Source organism: Rattus norvegicus, chromosome 1 (genome assembly GCF_021556685.1).
Source record: "Rattus norvegicus strain SHRSP/BbbUtx chromosome 1, alternate assembly SHRSP_T2T, whole genome shotgun sequence".
In the NCBI taxonomy this organism is placed as follows: domain Eukaryota; kingdom Metazoa; phylum Chordata; class Mammalia; order Rodentia; family Muridae; genus Rattus; species Rattus norvegicus.
In genome coordinates this window covers 188,387,876-188,404,734 of record NC_141534.1, presented here as the reverse complement: position 1 = coordinate 188,404,734, position 16,859 = coordinate 188,387,876, and the positions used below count along the sequence as shown (strand labels likewise).

The following is a 16,859-nucleotide window of genomic DNA, read 5'->3' as shown; positions in this document are numbered from 1 at the left end:
CTGTAACACCGATCTTGAAATTCCGTCATGGACAAGCCCCACAGGTTGGTCCTCTAGATGATTCCAGGTCGTGTCAAGTTGACAATCTGTATCAATCATCTCAGGGCCCAACAAGGTTTCGTGATTTGCAGAAGCTCTGTACCTTGGTCTGTGTCGATATTTACGTGTCCAAGCATGCAGCAAGATGTATATTATGTGTAATCGAAGATTTAATACATCATACTGCATCCCCCCTCCAAATGTCTGCACTAACTCTGAATCTTTGAACTGTTCTCCTGGGAGATCATTACTTGCATCAAAACTGTAACAAAAATTTGACATATGTAATACAACAGCCTGCAACGTTTAACATTTCTCTCTAATCTTCAAGGCCCTTCCTAGCATCCACTCCATTTTTTAGTTCATAGATTGAATAACCTTTAACCTTTATCCACTTGGAACTAAGTGTTTCAGGTTTTGGATTTATAAATGTTTTCATATACATAGTGAGATATCCGAACACGAGACTCAACATGGAATATGCTTATATATTATTTATTAATTGTTAATATTATTATCGTTAGTGTTCTCATGCAGCCCAGGCTGACCTTGAACTTCATATAAAATGACCTTGAGCCCACCCTCCTGCCTGCACTACACCAGTTTTCTTTTGCGATGGGTTTTCTTTTTTTCTTTTTTTCTTTTTTTCTTTTTTTCTTTTTTTTTAGCCCTGGTTATCCTGGAACTCTCTACTTAGACCAGGCTGTCCTTGAACTCACAGAAGTCTCTCTCCCTCTGCCTCTGAGTTCTGGAATTAAAGGCATGCACCAGTCCTCCCTGCTGGTTCTATGTGATGCTGGGGGATCAAGTCAAGGGCTTCATGTATGCTAGGCAAACAACCAACTGAACGAAGCATCCAGCCCTTAAGTTTTAAATTCTCATTCTCTCTCTCTCTCTCTCTCTCTCTCTCTCTCTCTCTCTCTCTCTCTCTCTCTCTCTCTCTTTGAGACAGGGTCTCTCTCTCTCTCTCTTTGAGACAGGGTCTCATTGAGTCCTGGCTGTCCTGGAATATTCACTATGTAGACCAGACTGGCTTCACAGAGATCCACCTGTTTCTGCCTCCTGAGCGCTGGGATTAAAGGCACGTATCAGTACGCCCGGTTTTTAGTTTTTAAGTCACAATGTTAGGGATCAAACCTAGGGTCCTCTGTGTGCTAAGCAAGTACCCAACCACCGAGCTACATCCCCAGCCACACGCACTATTTTAAAATAAGTTTGTCTGTGAAAGAGTTCTATGGTGTGGATTTTTCCACTGCAGCACTGCACTGGCACTTCAAAGATTTTGAGCCTGGTCTCCAAAATCAACAAACAGATTCCTGATTTTGGAGCACCAGAGGTCCAGATTAGAGATGTTCAGCCCAAATGTGGGAAGAAAAGCAAGTGGATCTGACCCCTCAAATACCTTACAAACTCTGCAGAGTCTTCTGTTGTAGGTTTGGAAATATTATGAAGAATGTTGAGTGTGTCAGGATGGGAGAAAATAACCCAAATCTTCTAGAAAGCCTCGCTGTGTTATAGTATAAAGAATTTAATGTGGGAGGGCTGGAGAGATGGCTCAGCACTTAAGAGCACTGACTACTTTTCCAGAGGACCAAGGTTCGATTTCCAAAACCCCCATCATACAAACACCTGTAACTCCAGGTCCAGTGGATTTAACGCCCTCTTCTGGCCTCTACAGGTAATGCACACACAGTACAGAAAAACATGCAGTCAAAACATGCATACACATGAAATAAAAATAATTTTTTCAGCAGGGTGTGGTGGTACATGCTTTTAATCCCAGTACTCAGGAGGCAAAGGAGATAGGTAGATCTCTGTGAGTTCGAGGTCAGCCTGGTCTACAAAGTGAGTTCTAGGACAGCCAGGGCTGTTAATACAGAGAAAAGAGAAACCAAGTCTCAAAAATCTTAATTAATTAATTAATTAAAAATAGATAATAACTATGAGCTGGGTGTGGTGATGCATGCTTTTAATTCCAGTACTCAGAAAACATAGGCAGGTGAATTTCTGTGAGTTCCATGCCAGCCTGATCTACACAGTGAGTTCTAAGATAGCCACAGCCAGGGAGATGCATATGTATATAATATGTATGTATATGTGTGTAAAACAAAAGGAAAATACTGTGAAAGTAACTAGTATATGGTGGACACACTGAGGAGATGGAGTTGTCTAAGGAATTGTGTTGGTAGAATATTTTTTGAGACAGTCTCAGTAGCCCAAGATGGCCTCAAATGCATAGTCTTCTTGCCTAAGTATTCAGAGTGCTGCAGCTACAGGCAAGAGCTCATATTTAACTGTGAATAAAGTTCCTGAAAGTACTCCATTTCCACCCACCCTTCTGTAAGGCTGAGCAGAGAGTTTGGGATGCTACAAGCCCAGAGCTATAGTGGGCCATCTTTAGCCCTGTTAGTGACCGTTTATCACCTTCTTGTCTGGGAAGCAAACCCTTTGGGATATATACAGACAGATGCCTAACCCCTACCAACCAAAAGGCTACAAATGCTGAGAGAGAGAGAGAGAGAGCACATTCTGGACCTAGAACATATTCCTTTGTTCTGTTGCTGCAAAAACTTCATCAAACTTATTATGCTAGATTGAATTTGGGATGACCTATTTAGCCTCAGACTAAACAGTCTCTTGTAATACCTTTTGGTGTGAGAGTTAAGTGTTTACCATGGACATAACCAATATCAAAGTTGGTCCTTTAAGATTACAATACATCATTATAATCACAAATAACAAACAAAAATAATTAAACTTGTATCCCCAAATATTTTTTTGTTTTTACTTTATTAAACCATACTAATATTCTTTCAAGGACAGACGTACAGCCAAGGATGCTACAGTGAGAGAATCTTATTTTCATGAAAGACGTCACAAGGTGCTCTCTTCAGTGATGGATGCTTCTTATCCTCATTCTGGGAAGCCAGGAAATATTCGACCCCTAAAGCTACCACAAACACAGCAAACCCCCACTTAAATCCTTTTAATATTACACTCGTGATGGTGATGTTGCTTGTAAAACTGCCCATGTATCTCCAAGCCTCACTGTGAGCCCATGGATCCCTCAGCCCTCGTGCAGCAGGCTTCTTCTGCAATGCTGCTAATGGTGTCTCTTCGATTTCCACTGTCTGTGATCTGGAAGTTCCACTTTACCATGACCGTGTCCATGTTGGTGACCATGTCCAGCAGCCATGTCTGACAGCAATCTGACCTCTCAGGACACTCAATATTCAACCTTCCAGCCTGTATCCCCAAATATTGATCATCTAGTCTATATTAAATGAGCAAACACCATACCTCATTCCTAATCGTTTCCTCTGAAATGCTTTCTTCTGCTGTCTGTTCTTTCACACTCAATGCTTCTTTTTTTTTTTAAATGTATTTACTTATTCTATATAAGTACACTGTAGCTGTCTTCAGACACACCAGAAGAGGGCATCAGATTGCAAGCTACCATGTGGTTGCTGGGAATTGAACTCAGGACCTCTGGAAGAGCAGTCAGTGCTCTTAATCACTGAGCCATCTCTCCACCCCAACACACACTCTCTCTATATATATGTTATAATACTATATAATAAATGTGTATATTGGCTTATGTGAGGGTGTGAGTGTCTTGCATGTGTGTGCATCATGCATGCCTGGTGCCCCGGAGAAGACACTGGATTCCATGGAACCGGATTTATAGATGCCTGAGCCATCACTCAGGTGCTGGGTACTGAATCTGGGTCCTCTGCAAAGCAACAGGTAGCTGCAGAACTACCTGTTTAGCTCCTAAATGTGACTTTCCCACGCTGACCTTTAGCAATCTGCTCGGATTGAGAATGGAGCTCTAAATTGTTTGGGCAGTCTGTGAGAAGGAGGGTTGATGGCTGTGGTGTTCCCTGTGAGGTTTCACCAGGGACAGGACCTGTGTTAATTTCAGCTCATCCGATAGATACCCTTAGAGGTTCCTACTGCTGCTTTCTGCCGTCAGGTTGGATGGGAGTTAAATAGACAGTGCCTGGGCCACAGGACAAGGCAGCTAGAGCCTTTTTTATATGGACGCTGCAAATTTCTCTTTACTCCTCACAGCAAAGGACCTCTACTTTGTTGTGCCTGATGTCCCAGGTTGCAGGAAACAAGGACACTGACCACCCCCACCCCTTGCAACACTAGGGCTGCAGGCAAACCGGTCTGATCAGTGGTTCGATGAGTCACCATTCCTTCCGCTACCCCACCACTGTAGGTTTACAGTCATTTCTTTTTAAGGGGGTTTTTGAGACATCTTACTGTGTGGTTGAGGTTGGCCTTAAACTCAGAATCCCCCTGCTCCAGTTTCTCCAGTGCTGGAATCACACAATGAACTCCCAACCCCCCAGCCTGTGGGTTTTGGATTCTTGGGCCTGCTGACTGACATGTTGGCAGCCACGCATTTTCCTGTCTCCGGACTGTTGGTGTTGACTCCTTTGTCCTTGTCCCTATGAGCTTGTCTCAAAAACAGATTTTTAAAAAATCCCTCATATGCAGTCACTATGGAGTGTCATAAAAAAAAAAAAAATCCCCTATCATTGGGGATATTGACTTAAATGTACATGATCTACCGTCATGCAGTTAAAACTCAAATTTCTTAAAACCAAAAAACAACAAAACAAACAAACAAACAAAAAAAAAAACAACAACAAAAACCTGTTATCTTGAATCCAAATGACCACACCAAACAGCTCTGAAGCTCACCATAGAAAGCACCAAGTGCACAGGATTTTCTCAGAAGCTCATGACAAACCTGCTGAGGTAATGACTGTTGTTTTATAGAGGGACAAATCAAAAGCATCCACATTATTTCATGTGTTTTGCTTACATGTATGTCTGGGTGAGGATGTTGGATCCCCTGGAACTGGAGTTAGTTATAAGCTGCCATGTGGGTACTAGGAATTGAACCCAAGTCGTCTGTCAGAGCAGCCGGTGTTCTTAACTGCTGAGCCCTCTCTCCAGCCCCTGCTCCCACTTGATCTAAAGCTGCTGAGCCCTCTCTCCAGCCCCTGCTCCCACTTGATCTAAAGCAAACTGATAGCATAAGGGCCAGGCTTCCTTTATTAGAATTTATTACAGATGTTAGAAATCAAGAGGCACCACATTAAGACGTTTTCCTACTGTGAAAAGCCAGCACGGAACCGAGTTGGGCCTACACTCCAGGCGATGGAACTCATGTTGAAGGTGAGCAGACCTGCTCTTCGATCCGTGCCCCCGGTGGCTCACTTCAGCCTCTATGTAGATACAAACTTCCCTCATTTCTTGATTTGTTTTCAAAGCGAGGGAGATGTGTGGGTTTGAGACAGTTCAAAAAAACCAAACTGTTGGGGAAGCTAAGCCAGAATCTGATGTACACACAATTGCCCCTGCTCTTCGGCCAGTTGCCTTGAGGAGGTCAGAGACAAAATGTAAGGAAGAGGCACAAGTCCAAGCAAGGAATAGGCACATATGTCCCCCACTCACATCTCAAGCAGCATATACCTGTGTGTGTGAATCTGCAAACCACACCTGCTGACACGAAGATGCCGGGATGATGGACAGCAAGGACAGATGGGGAATCACTAAGCAGTCAAGGCAGCTCGCCTGTCGGGCTGGTCCGGCGTGCAGGGAGCAGGGTTATTCTGAAGCAGTGAGTCGAACAGTGTTTCTCTTTTTTATACCCATAAAGCTTGTATGTTGACTGTATGCTAAGCACATACTCACTCCAATTCTATCTCATTTAAATTTCTCTATCTATGTTGCAAAATGGAATACGCCATCACATTACAGTTAGATGTTTTTATTCCCAGAGTCCTCTGGAAACGGCAGCTCTCTGGCCCCCAGCACCTGCTTAGCCCCTAGTGAGCAGCACCACTGAAGCCTGGTTTCTGTCTCTGAGATGAAAGTACACATATCAGGTCCATGAATCGAGGCTGTTACCTGCTTCAAGCTCTGGAAAGCAGAATTGATCATAGATGCCGGGGACTGGTGTCTCCCTGCCTGGGAGCTGAATCCTGTTGGCTTGTTCTTGTCATTCCCAGCATATACAGAAAGAGAAAGTGCCCTGACCAGCTTTTGAAGGTGTAAGACTTAGGTTTGGAAGGAGAAATAGCCACTTCTGCATGAAAGTCTCAGTACCTCAGGCATAACTGCAAGTCATTATGTAGCCCAAACCAGCATAAAACTCAGTGACCCTCACACCTCAGCTTCCCAAGTACAGTGCTGACATGACAGGTTTGAACTATGTATTTTTTAAATTTTATTTTTCTTGGATATTTTATGTATTTACATTTCAAATGTTATCCCCTTTTCTCCCCTCTCCCATTCCCACCCCCCAAACTACAATTTTTTTTAATGATTTTTTTTCTTTTTTCTTTTTTTCAGAGCTGGGGACTGAACCCAGGGCCTTGAGCTTGCTAGGCAAGCGCTCTACCACTGAGCTAAATCCCCAATCCCTTATGATTTATTTTTACTTTTATGTTCCTTGGTGGTTTGCCTGCATGTTTGTGTGAGCATCGGATCCCTCAGAACTGGGGTTAGACAGGTGTGAGCTGCCATATGGGGGCTGCGAATTGAACCTGGGTCTTAGGGGAGAGCAGCAATGATCTTAACCACTGAGGCATCTCTCCAGCCCCCAGGGCTTTTTTTTCTTTTTTAGACAGTCAGTAAATAGTCCAGGGTGGCTTCAAACTCATAATCCAGCCTCGGCCTCCAAGTGCTAGCTAGCATCATACATACAGCAGGCTCTCAAAGCTCCCTTGTCATCTGCAAGGGTCCTTGAAGAAGCATTTGCTTAGCTGTGCACCAGGCCATCCCAGCCTCTTGGAGGAGCACGAGACCACTTCCTCGAATTAAGGCCATGTGGTGGGGGAATTTCAGGCCTGAGGCTTTAAGTGATCCAGACAAGGACTAATCAACGGGTAGAGAATGTGAGTTTGTAATTCCAGAATTAGGAAGGATAGACAGACATATCTCTGGAGTTCACTGGTAAGGCAGCACAGCTTATTTGGCAAGTTCTAGACCAGTGAGAGACTCAATGGAAGGAGATGGCCAGCTCCTGAGGAACAAAATTGAGGTTGTCTGCTGACCAGCACACACACACACACACGCACACACACACAGACATACACCACAACTTACATGACAGTTACTCTGAGAGATTATGTCATAATAAATTGCTTCTTACGTTTAACACATGCAGGACAACGCAAGCCAGCTACTGTTCTGGTACTGATAAAGCCGGACAAGGGCCAACCCATCATAGAGAACCCGATGTTATGGCTTCAAATGTAAACCTGGCGATTTTATAACTTGCAGATAGATGAAAGTATTCAAGGGTAGTTTTTGCTATTTCATTTCTCTTACAGTTTTGTGTGTGTGTGTGTGTGTGTGTGTGTGTGTGTGAGAGAGAGAGAGAGAGAGAGAGAGAGAGTGCTCCCTTGTGACACACCACACAGGTGAAGATCAGAAGACACCTTGCAGGAGTTGGTCCCCTCTGTCCACACATGGGTCCCAGGAACAGAACTCAGATTGTCTGGCCACGGTTGGCAGGAGCTTCATGTACCGAGCCATCTCACCAGCTCCTTTTGTTGTTTGTTTTGGGGACAGGGTCTCATCATGTAGCCCAGGTTGGCCTTAATCTTTGCTCCTACTGCCTCTACCACCTGTATGCTGGGACTACAAGTGTATACCATGGCTCCCAGTCCTCAAGATTAATGAATCTGATTTTTCCTCAAAGGATGTATACTCTAGACTTTACAATCTAATGCTTCTACATGTTTTTGACCGGGCAGACTCAGCAGTGAAACCCTTAAAAGGCCTGTTTTAAGCAACAGGTGAGAATGGCTGGCATGTCCCACTCTGCTGTTCTGTTTTTTAAAGGTAACAGTAGTGGATCAAAGCGGGCCATTTCCCTGTGGCTAAAATCACACTCTCATTAATCTGAACTCTTTTAAAAGAGAAAGCTCATTAAAATCCCAGCCTGACCCTGGGGAAATGCCCAGACTCAGTCAGTGTTTACACTCTCGCTCCTCATTCTCAAACATCTTAGACAAATCCCAAGGGGCTGTGGCTGGAAGCCACTTGCTGCAGATGACCTAGTGTCAAGTAAGTAAAACCTAGTTTCAAGCAGAAAATGCCAAGGAGAGCAGGTTGAGGAGAGTCCAGGAAACATCACACTAAGGAACGGCCACAGAATTCTGTACAAGGATGCTTCGGTCCCATAGTGGATGTGGCCATGGGGTGCAGAGAGTACTTCTGTCTGGAGAATAGTCACCCAGCTCCTAAGTCATGGCTTTTGAAAGCTTTGAGGTACATCTGCTTCCACATCCACAGATGCAGGACTCAGAGGTAGTAAATATGCATGTATAAGGCCAAACCTGTTCTGTAAAATCTGTAACAGATTGAAGGTCTAAAAAAAAAAAAAGGAATTTGAATGGATGCCAGGAAGTCATGAGCTCAGTGGAAGGACATTATGTGAAAGACTCTCACAACTGTCTCCCCCAGTGTGAAGGAGCCTGGGTATTGAACCATCTCACTTCCACTGGAGGAAAGAAAGAACCATGGTGGAAAGTTAACAGAAAGGTCTCTGTCCTCCATTTGGGTTCCCAGTATCCTGGAGACCCCAGGATGTGAGTCCTGTCTGCAAAGGTCGGCGAGAGAAGCCCTGATACTGTCTGTTCATTCGGACAGAAAGACACTTGCTTACATCTCAGGACAGAAAAAAAGAAAAACAGGGGGAAAAAGAATTCATTAGGCTGCATCTTCAACCCCCCACTCCCCCAAAATACCACCCCTAAAAGGGCAGTTATAATGTCTCTGCCAGCTGCAAAGACTGTCAAGAGTCAAAAAAAGGCAATACAAAAGTGAATTTATACCATAGTAAAACTACTTCTCCCCTCCCAAAAGAAATGGGTCCCATCCTCCCCTCCCCAGCCCTTCTCCTCGGCAGTGATCCTGTGGACAGTTATTCCTCCATTTGCGCCCAGGCCTCTTCCGCCTTCTCATAGTACTGGTTGGCTAGCCGGCCCTTCATGGCTTCCATTGCTGCCTCGGCTGCCTGGGTGTACAAGTCTCCTGAAAGAGAGCATAGTGGGGGACAAATTGGTGAGCCTCTTGTCTCCATCAAGCTAGCAAACCTCATCCCACCCAAAAACAGCAACTGATGTTACTATAACAACCCAAGCTGCATGGTCTAATCCAAGTCTCTGGGGGTAGCATATGAAGAGAGCTGGCTGGCCAGAGCACTCTTCTATTCTCCGGCGTTGCTGTGGAACTCAAGAGCTTGCCTGCCAGGCAAGAGCTCTACCACTGAGCCACACCCCCTCCCTGAAAAAGGAATTTGTTTGTTCAAGGCAACCAGTCTAAATGACAGCTCAAAACTGAGAAGTAAGACGACCCAGGCTCAGTTCCCAGTAACCTTATGGGGCAGCTCACAAGTGCCTGTAACTCCAGTTACAGCTGGGGGTCCAACACCCTCTTCTGGACCCCACCGGTCTGTATACATACTTGGCATACATTCACACATACATGTACATAAAAACAATAAAAAATCTAACATGTCCATCAGATTACAGTAGATACAACACGGTATATTCACCGAGTGGCAGATTATTTAGTAATAAAAGAATTACAGTACTAAAAGATGGAACCGTTATAAGATAATAGAGTAAAAGTAATTCAAGATTAACAACAGAAAAGAAATCCGTGTGCAAAGATGACTGCTGGCAGCTTGATGCCCTGAGTTCAGTCCCTAGGACCAACATGGTGGCAGGAGAGAGCTAATCCCACAGGCTGTCTCTGATCTCCACACGCACACACACACAGATGACAAAAATATTTTTATATAGAAGAAATGAGCCAGGAAAGGTAGCGCGTGCCTGTAATTACAGAATAAGCTGAGATACGTTTGTAACCAGCTGGATTATACAAAACCTCGTCTCAAAGCAGAGAGCGAGGAGGTGAGACCCTACGTAAAGGAAGCCAGACACGAAAGGCCACATATTGTGTGATTCCAGTTGTAAACTGAGTCCCAGAACAGGCCAATCCTTAAGGACAGAGAGTAGATTAGTGATTACTGAGTGGGGATACTGGATGTGACTGCCAACTAGTACAGGATTTCTTTTAGGGTGTGAGATTGTATAAAGTTTGATAATAGTGATGGGATATGAAATATTATGAAAATTTTAGCCTCATTTTTAAAACTGCAAAACCTGCCCAAAAATTCTAATACATAACTACCCATCACTGGGGGGAGGGTGTTTCCAGGATCCACCAAGCATAGCAACATCTGCTCGGGTCAGGGAGTGTGTCCTATTTACATGTAACCTATGCATCTCCTCTTTGCTTCAATCATCTCTAGATTACAGCCAAACGCAATGCGGGTGCCACGTATGGAGATGTGCTGTACTCTCTAGGTGTTGTGGCTTGAACGGAATGTCCCCCATAGGCTCACGGCTTGAATATCGGTCCTCAGCTGGTGATGCTCTCTGGGAAGGGTAGAGCGTTTAGGAGGAAAAGCCTTACAGGAGGAAGTATGTCAGCTTTGAGGTTTTATAGCCTGCCCCACTTCCTGTTTTCCCTCTCTGCTTGTGTGGGTAACATCGGAACATCTTGCTTCCCAACTCCTGGGACAGTCTCTGGCCCCTGATGCCAAGCTTCTGACCACGATGGACTGTAAGCCAAAATCCCCTCTGGATGCATAAACCAGAATAAATCCTTTCTTCTTTAAGTTGTTTTTGTCAGGGTAGCCTATCACAGCAACAGACAAGCAACAAACGTGGAGAAGAACAGAGGAAAAGTCTACGTATAATCAAACACAGATGCAAATAGTTTGCCTTTTTTGGGACAGGGTCTATGTAGCCTGAAACTTGGCATCTTCTCTCATCGGCCTCCTCAGGGCTGGGTTTACAAGTGCGCACCATTGAAGATTTATTTTATTTATTTATTATATATAAGTACACTGTAGCTGTCTTCAGATACACCAGAAGAGGGCATCGGATCTCTTTACAGATGGTTGTGAGCCACCATGTGGTTGCTGGGAATTGAACTCATGACCTCTGAAAGAGCAGTCGGGTGCTCTTAACCGCTGAGCCATCTCTCCAGCCCAAGTGCGCACCATTGAAACAAGCTTTACAGGTGAAATGAGATTCCATCTCTAAATCATTGAATGAATGAATGAATGAATGAATGAATGAATGAATGAGTACATGCATGAATGAATGAATACATAAACAAACAAACAAAGAATTAAAATAAAAAGGTTTGGGACTGGGGAAAAAATGGTTCAGGAGTTAAGAGCAAAGGACCAGGACTAGAGTGAGTTCCTGGCACTCACATTAGGTAGCTCTCCACCACCTGTAACTCCAGCTCCACAGGATGGGTTTCTTCTGGCCTCCTCCGGTATCTCTCTATCTGCCCCCTCCACCTCACTGCCACAAGCTCAAAACAATGAAGTAAATCTTGCTAGGCATAGTGTGCACACCTCAAGTCTGCACTCAGGAGGCAGGTGGATCTCTCGCCAGCCTGACTTATCCAGTGAACTCCAGGCCAGCTATGCTGTAAGTCACACTGACTAAAGGAAAACGTGTCATGGCTGGAGATGGCTCAGCAGTTAAAGCATCTGTTAGCTCTTGCAGAAAAACCAGGTTTGATTCCCAGCACCTGTGTGGCAGCTCTGACTGACTGTTAACTCCAGTTCCAGGGGATCCAACTCTCTTCTGGCCTCTGAGGGCACCAGGCACACACATGTCGGTAAACACTCAGACATATAAAATAAAATATGATACGGTAAAATTAAAATGTTCATCTACATACCAGGTCCATAGAGCCCCCTACTGTGGGAAAACGACCTATCTGGTAACTTGTCCTAATTCCAGGGGGATGAGGACTATAGACCTTCACCAGCCCTACCCTGTGAGCCTCACCTGATCTTTGGGGGTTCTTGTCCAGTCCAAATCCACCGGTGAGCAACATCTCTGCCTCCCTGGCCAGCAGTGCATACTGGGGCTCGTCCTGTATTCCGTCATACTCCCCGCCTTCATCGCAGTCCGTCGTCTCCAGGGCCGTGTTGTACCAGTGTAAGGCTTCCGACCAGTCTTGACACCTTGCCAGGAGACACGGAGGGGAGAAGGATGTTACCATGGCAATGGGGTGGGAAGGCAGAGGACCACTGAGCTGGAGGGGGGAAGCCTGGGATCCCAGTGGGACCACTACCTCTCATCTGCAAACTGTAATACCAAAGGCCACCCACCGCATCTAAGATTCACCTTCATATTGGAGGCTTTTTATGTTTATGTTTTTTTTTTTAAATTGGGTTTATGTGTCCCTGAGTGTGTCCATCAGTGTATACAGAGGCCAAAAGAATGGAGGAGATCCCCTGGAGCTGGAGTTGCATGTGGTTGTGAATATCCTTGCGTGCTGGGAACCAAACTTGGATCCTCTGGAAGAACAGCAAGTGCTCTTGACTCCGAGTAAACTCTCCAACCCCAGATTCATTCATTCATTCATTCCTTCATTCCTCCCTCCCTCCCTTGCTTCCTTTGAGCTTTTTGAGGGTTTAGCTGTGTAGCCCTGGCAGTCTTGGAACTTGCACCATAGACCAGGCTGGCACTAAATTCAGAGATCTGCCTGCCTCTGCCTCCTAAGTGCCACCACCTCCAGCCTCAGTTTCTCTATTTTTTTTTTCTGGAGCTGAGGACAAAACCCAGGGCCTTGCGCTTGCTAGGCAAGTGCTCTACCACTGAGCTAAATCCCCAACCCCAGTTTCTCTATTTTTAAGGAATCTTCCTGTAACAAAGCTGGCATGGTATCACAGCTCTCTCACCAACGGAAGGAGAACACCATGGGGAAGGGTGACACTTATCTAGGACTGTACCTAAGTATCCAGTGGCCCGAGTCCTCGCTGTGCTGCCCTTTACCCCAGTGGCAGAAAGGGTGGTAGATGAGGGACAATGCAGAAGCCTCTGAAGCACTGGCTCTCAGTCTTCCTAACACTGCGACCCTTTAATACAGTTCCTCCTGTTGTGGTGACTCCAACCATAAAGTTACTTTTGCTGCTACTTTATAAGTGATTTTGCTACTATTATTCATTGTAATGTAAATATCTGTGTTTTCCAATGATCTTAGGTGACCCCTGTGAAAGAGTCATTCAATTCCAAAGGGGTTGTGACCTTCAGGCTGAGAACTGCTGCTCTAGAACCATTTGAACTAACAGAAATAAACCAGACCCCTATTTATTTGCTAACAAGGTCTATGTAGGCTGGCCTTGCTTATGAGAGCCCACGCTTCTGCCTCAGCCTCCCAAGGACTAGGACATTAATATCTACCACCACAGGGAGCCAGCCCGTGCTACGTCCCCCTAGGTTCTGCCTGTGCCGGCTGGCCCTGTTCTCCACTGCAGGAGACGGTCTTACTGGACCTCCAGCTCTGTAATCTACAGTAACACACATAAGCCAAACTACCAAGAGGACACCTAGGACCCAGCCAAAGCTTCATAACAGGTAAAGGGGACACGTGGCTGGGTCGTAGGCAGCATAGCAGGGTTAGAATAGATGTGAACCCTGCTCAGCTATAGTGCAAGAAGTTTATTAATAAATATACTATGTCTCCAGGTCACTATTTTAGAGCAAGGGTGGGTACAGAAAAGCCCCAAACTTTTACAAACAAGAGCAGAAAAAAGCAGTCAAAAATCACCCCAAACTCTATTCTCTATGGACAATCACACTGAACTGCATAATATTTCTGATTTTTTTCCCCTAAAGCAAATCTTTACAGATCTTGGCCAAACAGCTGCCATCTACTGCAAGCTTTCTGTGTGAGGCACTGCAGGGAAGGTATTTGGTCTTCATGGGTCATTTGCGATAGATGCCATCATCATTCTTATCTCACCAAAGGAAGAAACTGAGGCCGGGGAAGTAAAGTAACTTGTTGAAGGTCACTGGATGGGTAGCAGACAGAGCTAGAACCCATGTTTATCATGAATGAAAGGAAAAATATCTCGAGTGGCCCAGATTATCCCAACATCATCAGGAGACAGTCACAGTACCTGTCTGGGCTGAGGTTCAGGCCGGTGTCAAAAGCTCGAGCCACTAAAATCATGGACTGCCTGTCACCAGCTTCTGCGGCCTTCAGGAGGTAATCAAAGCCTTTTGTCTTGTTCTCTTCTGTCTCCTGTCAAAAAGGAAGGGTACAAACAGCAAATGAGTCTATCTTTCTCTCTCTCTCTCTCTCTCTCTCTCTCTCTCTCTCTCTCCCTCCCTCTCTCTCTCTCTCTGTGTCTGTGTGTGTGTGTGTGTGTGTGTGTGTGTGTGTGTGTGTGTGTGTGTGTGTAAAGGGCTCTCTTGTCAATCTCCAGTTTCTTCAGTTGTAAGAGTTCTGAGCTGGGACTGCCACAGAAAATGCCCATGGCTTTTAGTGTATTGATAGACTTGTCCAGCCATCCCCACCATGGATTCATGAAACTAAATTTCACCCAGGAGGTAGTGGTGCATGTCATTTAATTCCAGCACTAGGGGGGCAGAGGCAGGAGATCTCTTGAGTTTGAGATCAGTCTGGTCTACAAGAGAGTTCCAGGACAGTTGGGGCTAAACAGAGACACCCTGTCTTAAACAAATCAAAACAAAACAAAAGCCTGAATTTTTATTATGTTTACTTATTTACTGTGTGTGAGTTTGCATGTGTCAGTGTGTGAAGGTCAGAAGACAATTTTATGGGCGTTGGTTCTCTCCTTCCACTGTGTGGGACCCAGGGATTGAACTCAAGTTGTCAGGGTCTATGGCAAGTGCTTTTACCCACTGAGCCGTCCGTCTTGCTGGTCCAATTTCAGAATACCTTAACCAGTTCAAAAAGAAATACCATACTCCACCACTCACAAGCTTTCCCTATAGCCTTCTTTCCATTCTATACCAGACAGAGGCAATGGCTGGTCCATTTTCTGTCTCCATGGACTATGGCTATGCCACTCACATGGCTTCTGCCACACAGGTTGCAGCATGACTGTACTTCATTCCTTCTCCTGATCAAACACTATTCCACTCCACCATCCTCATCCACTCATCCACTGAGGGGAGAAGGCAACATTGCTGTGGCGACATTCATGTGCTCTCATGCACACAAACGCAAATGGATAAGCTGGTTGTTTTAGACAGGGCCGAACCTGTTAGCTCGAGGCTGACTTGGAACTCACAATCCTTCTGTCACAGCCTCCCGAGTACTGGGATGACAGGGTACATCACCATGTCTGGCTTTGGATGTTTTTCTGGGGAGACTGTAAGAGACAAGGATTCTCCCCAGAGCCTCCAGCAGGAGCACAGCTGACACTGGAACCCGGAGTGTTTCTGCTGCTCTCACAGTGTGGTAATCTGTTGTGAGAGTCTCAGGAAACTGGCACATTTATAAAACTAGACTTGAGTAGCAGTTGAATGGTTAACTTGCTATTTCAGAAAGTGGGAAAATGGCCCTGGAGGTGTGGCTCAGTGGTGGAGAGAGCTTACCAGGCATTCTTACCAGGCAAAGCCCTGGATGTCATCCCCAGGAAAGGAGAGAGAGAGAGAGAGAGTAAGAGAACAGGAAAGGCAGGGGTAGAAGGAAGCAGGTAATGAATAAGGAAGAAAAAGGGAAATTATTAGAAGTCGGCAAGATGGCCTAGCAGGTATAGGCATCTGCCAATAATCCTGACAACATAAGTTGATCCCTGGGATCCACAGGGAGGTAGGGAATGCATTCCTACAAGTTCTCATCTGACCTCCATGTACATGGTTTGAGATATACACAAACACACACACATATACACACTTACATTAAAAATATGACAATAATGCATTACTTGCTCAAAAAGCGAAACAAAGGTCCCTGGCCCATTCTTCTCTACCTTCTGCTAGCCCGAGAGCCACAATCAGCTCTGAAAAGGGCTATGCCTGAGCCTGTGTTGAGTCTGGTTTTGTCCAGTCCTCTATCCAGTCACAGCCTCCACGACAACAGGTCAGACACACCCACCAGACTCTCAATTTCTCCAAAGCTTTTCCAGGCCCTGTGCACTCAACTCTTTCTTCCTGTACCCAAGGACCTGTACAGCATCTCTAGCATGTCACCATCCTGACACTTCAGCTTCCTCCTGGCCGGCGCTTCAGCCCCAGCTCCTACCCCAACTCACCCCACACTCCAGCGCTAACGGCCTCTGTCGCCATTTTGTTTCTCATCTCTGGGCATGAGTCTGAGTGTGCATGGTTTCTCTAAGAGAGCTGCTCACCTCCCACACTCTGCCTAGCTCATTCCCACCCCGCCTTTCTGTCTGTCTCACATGACCAGCCCTCTTCCATCCATCCCTGAATGAATGAGAAGCTACTGAGTGCCCGCCTTTGCCCTAGCTACAATGTGGCTGAACACGGTCAAGAGATAAACAGACCCATCAAAGACCCACACGGGGCTCTTCCTCATTTACTCCCAGGACGTCTGTTTCTCTTAACATATCCTGTCATTTATTGCATGGACCTGGGGCTTGTCATTTCCCACTTACTGGCCAAAGATAGAGATCAATTCTACCTCTGAAGTGATTGACCCCAAACTTAATATCAGAATTCGTTATTTCGAGAATCAGATAATAATGGGTATTGTGGAGCTGGCCTTTCCTGTACATGACAGGTGTCAACCATCCTGAGACACTTGTCATACACATAGCCCAGGCTGGCCTCAAACTCCTGATCTTCCTGCCTCAGCCTCCTCGATGCTGGGATTACAAGTGTGAGCCATTATGCCTGTCTGCCTATAAAGTCCTCCAGTTGGAGCTGGGCAGAGTGGCATATGCCTATAATCTCAGCACTCAGGAGGCTGAG

General features: G+C 45.5%; 1 protein-coding gene and 1 pseudogene across 8 annotated transcripts in view; both read right to left on the bottom strand.

Annotated features, from left to right (window-relative positions):
• Positions 1-714: 714 nt before the first annotated feature.
• LOC147996954 (NADH dehydrogenase [ubiquinone] 1 beta subcomplex subunit 3 pseudogene) lies at positions 715-3,283 on the bottom strand (annotated as a pseudogene). The gene has a single exon (XR_015652469.1). The product of XR_015652469.1 is annotated as an NADH dehydrogenase [ubiquinone] 1 beta subcomplex subunit 3 pseudogene (transcript).
• A 1,811-nt stretch (positions 3,284-5,094) lies between these two features.
• Positions 5,095-16,859, bottom strand: part of Eef2k (eukaryotic elongation factor-2 kinase) — a 63,653-nt gene continuing 51,888 nt past the window's right edge. For 6 of the 7 annotated variants that reach the window (XM_087634592.1, XM_087634537.1, XM_087634612.1 and 3 more), the window contains 3 exons: positions 14,075-14,199; positions 11,955-12,133; positions 8,883-9,105 (listed from right to left, as the gene is read on the bottom strand). In XM_087634592.1, coding sequence (XP_087490718.1) covers positions 8,996-9,105; positions 11,955-12,133; positions 14,075-14,199 — 414 coding nt within the window. In that variant the 3' untranslated portion in view covers positions 8,883-8,995. 7 annotated transcript variants of the gene reach the window in all.